Source organism: Nematolebias whitei, chromosome 11, assembly GCF_014905685.2.
Source record: "Nematolebias whitei isolate Nwh7 chromosome 11, NemWhi1, whole genome shotgun sequence".
Lineage (NCBI taxonomy): Eukaryota > Metazoa > Chordata > Actinopteri > Cyprinodontiformes > Rivulidae > Nematolebias > Nematolebias whitei.
In genome coordinates this window covers 48632200-48636369 of record NC_056508.1, presented here as the reverse complement: position 1 = coordinate 48636369, position 4170 = coordinate 48632200, and the positions used below count along the sequence as shown (strand labels likewise).

At 45.8% G+C, this 4170-nt stretch overlaps 1 protein-coding gene across 1 annotated transcript in view; it reads left to right on the top strand.

Annotated features, from left to right (window-relative positions):
• Window positions 1-2237, top strand: part of LOC119417391 (IQ motif and SEC7 domain-containing protein 1-like) — a 3225-nt gene extending 988 nt beyond the window's left edge. The window contains exons 4-6 of the mRNA XM_037684593.1: window positions 717-856; window positions 1540-1665; window positions 2232-2237. Coding sequence (XP_037540521.1) covers window positions 717-856; window positions 1540-1665; window positions 2232-2237 — 272 coding nt within the window. The remainder of the gene's footprint in view (window positions 1-716; window positions 857-1539; window positions 1666-2231) is intronic.
• Window positions 2238-4170: the final 1933 nt, after the last annotated feature.

Genomic DNA, 4170 nt, shown 5'->3' with positions numbered 1-4170 from the left:
AACAGCTAAATGAGCCGCAAACAGCTAAATGAGCCGCAAACAGCTAATGCGCTGCAAACAGCTAAATGAGCCGCAAACAGCTAAATGAGCCGCAAACAGCTAAATGAGCCGCTATCAGCTAAATGAGCCGCTATCAGCTAAATGAGCTGCAAACAGCTAAATGAGCCGCAAACAGCTAAATGAGCCGCTATCAGCTAAATGAGCTGCAAACAGCTAAATGAGCCCCAAACATAAGAACAATACAAACTCCAAAACACACAAACACAACAAAACTAACGCAGTGGAAAAATGCTGCAAATACTAAGAACACTAAAAAAACTGCAAGAACTTGTTTCTTCCCTCCAGCTTTCTTCTGGGCTTCCCGTTAAAGTCTTTACAGGAAGTCTGGTCCCAGAGGACTTGGTGGGGGTCTGGTCCCAGAGGACTTGGTGGGGGTCTGGTCCCAGAGGACTTGGTAGTCGAGTCCCCCTCATGCTTTGATTCATTTCCATGTCGTGAAGTGAGTTTTCAGCGTTTCGTACTTGCAGTTGTTTTGGTGTTTTTGTTATTTGTAGATTTTGTTCTTTGCATTCGATTGTTGATGATTTCTTCTGTTGCACTTGATTTGTTTGTTTGTTTGTTTGTTTTGGAGTTTGCATCGTTCATGCGTTTGCGGTGCGTTTTCACCGGTCGGCCACCGTACCGTCCTCTCACACAAACACTTGTGTTCGCACCAGGTGTTGACAACGGGCAGGACATCCCCAGAGACCTCCTGGTGGCCATTTATGGACGGATCCAGAAGTGGGAGCTGAGGACCAACGACGACCACGTGTCCCAGGTCCAGGCTGTGGAGAGGATGGTGGTCGGCAAGAAACCCGTAAGATCCTCAGAAACCAGGAACTAGAGTCCCACACAAAGCTTTAAATAAACTTTATTCAATAAAAACAGTAACGTTTGTTCATGTAGACATTTCCTCAGGGTTTGTGTGTTCTAAAGCGCAAACGTTTTATTCAGAACCAAACCTCGTCCAAACAGCTAAAAAAGGAGGATTCATGTAGAAAAACACCCAAAACATCTTTGTGCTGTAAGAAAAGTCCTTAAATGTTCATTAAGACTCTTTGGAATAAATTATTCATGTTCTCGTTAAAATCTGCTTCAGCTGCTGGACCTCTTTTTGTCTTACGCTAGTTTTTGTTTGTAGCCAAAGTTTCGCTACTTTTGGCTTTCAGCTAGTGTTTTGTCACATTTAGCTTTTGCTAATGCTTTACTTAAGCTGTGAGCTATTGCTTTCTATATTTAGCTAGTACTTTGCTTCTTTTGGCTTTTGATAGTGTTTTAACTATGATGATGTTTTGTTACTTTTGGCTTTTAGCTAGTATTTTGCTCTTTTACGTCTTAACTTGTTTTTTTGTTTTTTTTAGCTGTACCAGCTCAGTTTCAGCTTGTTCAGCCAGTTTCAGCAGTTGTTCAGCTCTCAGCATCACATTGTGTTGTCACAGAGAAAGGGAGTTCTGCTGTTGTTCGTCTCTGTGGCCCAGCGGCAGTTTGTTTGTGTTTCAGGTGCTGTCGCTGCCTCACCGCAGGCTGGTGTGCTGCTGTCAGCTGTTCGAGGTTCCAGATCCAAACAGGGCTCAGAGGAGCGGCGTCCATCAGAGAGAAGTCTTCCTGTTCAACGACCTGCTCATGGTAACCAGTGCTCGGATCGGCGCGGTGTCAGGGAAAGATGTGGGAAGAGAAAAAGAGCAAAAAAAATCTTTAGTTAGCTTCAGCTTTTCTCCCTTCGGCTGTTGAAGTGCAAAGGTACAAAGTATTTTATTTGCCATTTGTGCACAGAGCATCAATTCAGACACGTTGGAGTTCTTGTGCGGAGCTGTCAGTCATAATCAGAACACTGAAACACTAAATACTATAAAAATAAGAACAAAGCTGTTTCTATCTACGCTGGACAGAAAGTAACTCGTGTCACATGACCAGTGAAGTGAGTGTAGGTTATTATTGCTCCTGATCAGTAGTTTGTTTTGCTTTGACCGTGGCAGACTATGAAAAACCTCGTACTGTGGGTGATGACCTGTGTCTCAGGTTGTAAGAACATGTTTTGTGTCTGATAGAAGAGTGAGCTGGATGGAGTGAGACATGGATGATTCTTGGTCACACGAGTCCATGAAGAAAGTTTTGTCCCTGTGATCCTCTTCACAGTCTTTATGACTCTTTGCAGTTCCTTCCTTTCTGCTTGTGTGGTGTTCCCATACCAGACGTGATACCTGCGGTTAGGATGCTCTCTCAGTCCTCTAGGCCTGGGTGAGAGGGCGCTGGTTCAGACCCGCTCTCCTGAGCAGCCTAGGGAAGTAAAGCCTGCTGGGATGTTTTCACTGTGGCTGTGGTGTTGAGAGACCAGTTCAGGTCCGATGTCACCTGCAGTCCCAAGACTCTAAGGCTGTCAGCCCTCCCTACTTCAGTCCCTTTAAAGATGAGAGGCTTTAATGGGGGAGGGTTCTTCCTGAAGTCCAACATGATTTTTTTAGTCTAGTCTGTTTTCAGGATGAGATCGTTCTTCTCTCCATAGCTTATAATGTTGTCCACCAGAGTCCTGCAGCCTGACTCGTTCCCCTCCTGGATGAGCCCCATTATAGTGGTGTCGTCAGCATATATGATGGTGTTGAGCTGGGTGGAGGCACAGTCGTAAGTGTACAGGGTAAAGAGTTTAGGGCCGAGACAACAGCCCTGCGGGGCTCCTGTGCTGACTGTGAGTTCAGCAAACACCCGTCCTCCCATTCTCACCACCTGTGGTCTATCTGTCAGGAAGTCCAGGATCCAGTTACAGGTGGGAGTCGAGACGCCGAGGTCCGTCAGCTTCTCTATCAGTTTGCCCGGTCGGATGGTCCTGAAAGCCGAACTGTAGTCCAGGAAGAGGATCCAGAGTGTGGTGTAGGGCTGTTGCTACCGCATCAATCACTGATCGATCAGGGCGGTAGGCAAACTGGAGGAGGTCGACAGTATCCAGGACCATGTGGTTGATGTTCAAGGTTCTTGAGTGTGATTCGTATCACATGTGGTACATGAGGTGGAACAAAATTGTGCACACGGGGTCTCCGTTACATCCAACAACAGCAAATATATAAATTGTACAAGAAACAGTAAATAAGGATCTAAGATAGAATACACTAAACACTAATCAAAACCAATACACTGGACAACAGCAGCACGAACATGAGTTTGTGTAGATGAGCACGAATGAACACAGCAGCCTGAAATAATCAGCAGCATGAGATCAGCAGCATGGATCATCAGCAGCACATATCAACAATCAAAGTGTCATTTCAGTGATTTTTTCTTCCCAGTGATAATCCTGTATGTGTACAGGATGTGCACGATGTAATGTGCTGAAGAACCAGTTTCTAGACACTTCATAGTGACAGATGTTGGTGCCACTGGTCTGCAGCCATTAAGGTGGATGTGCCTGGACTTCTGGGAACTGGTGTGATGATGCTGGTTTTGAAAACACGGGGGACCGTTGCCTGGGATAATGACAGGTTGAAGATGGCAACGTATACTGCAGCTAGTTGTTCCCCACAGGCCTCCAGAACTCTGGTCCCCAGTCTTGTGGGGGTTCAACTTCTTCAGAGCTTTCTTGTGAATGTTGTGGAGATCTGACGTTTGCAGGTGGTCACCTTTAATCTTGGTCCTGATGCTGCTGGATGGATCTAGGCCAGTGTTAGAGATAAAGCAGCAGCCTTCACGTGACTCTCTGACCTGCAGAAACTCTGTAAACCTCACGATACTTTGGTTCTATTGTTGTTAATTAATGTATTAGTGTTTACTTTGTATCTTAGATCTTTATTTACTGTTTATTTTCATACTTCTGCTATTGTTGGGTCTAACTGGGACCTTGAAGACACAATTCTGTTCCACCTCATGCACCACATGTGATGCGAATGCCACTCAAGAACCTTGAACCTTGATAAAAGCTCCTCTGGCTCCGGGCCTCAGTTCTTTACCTGCATGTCTCACCTGTCTCCTCCTCAGGTGACGAAGATCTTCCAGAAGAAGAAGACTTCGGTGACGTACAGTTTCAGACAATCGTTCCCTCTGCTCGACATGCAGGTCCACACCTTCCAGAACACCTGTAAGTCCTCGTCTCCGTCTCTTCCCGTCCATCTGCCGTCTCCACCTGTCCCAGCTGCTTCCAGTTTG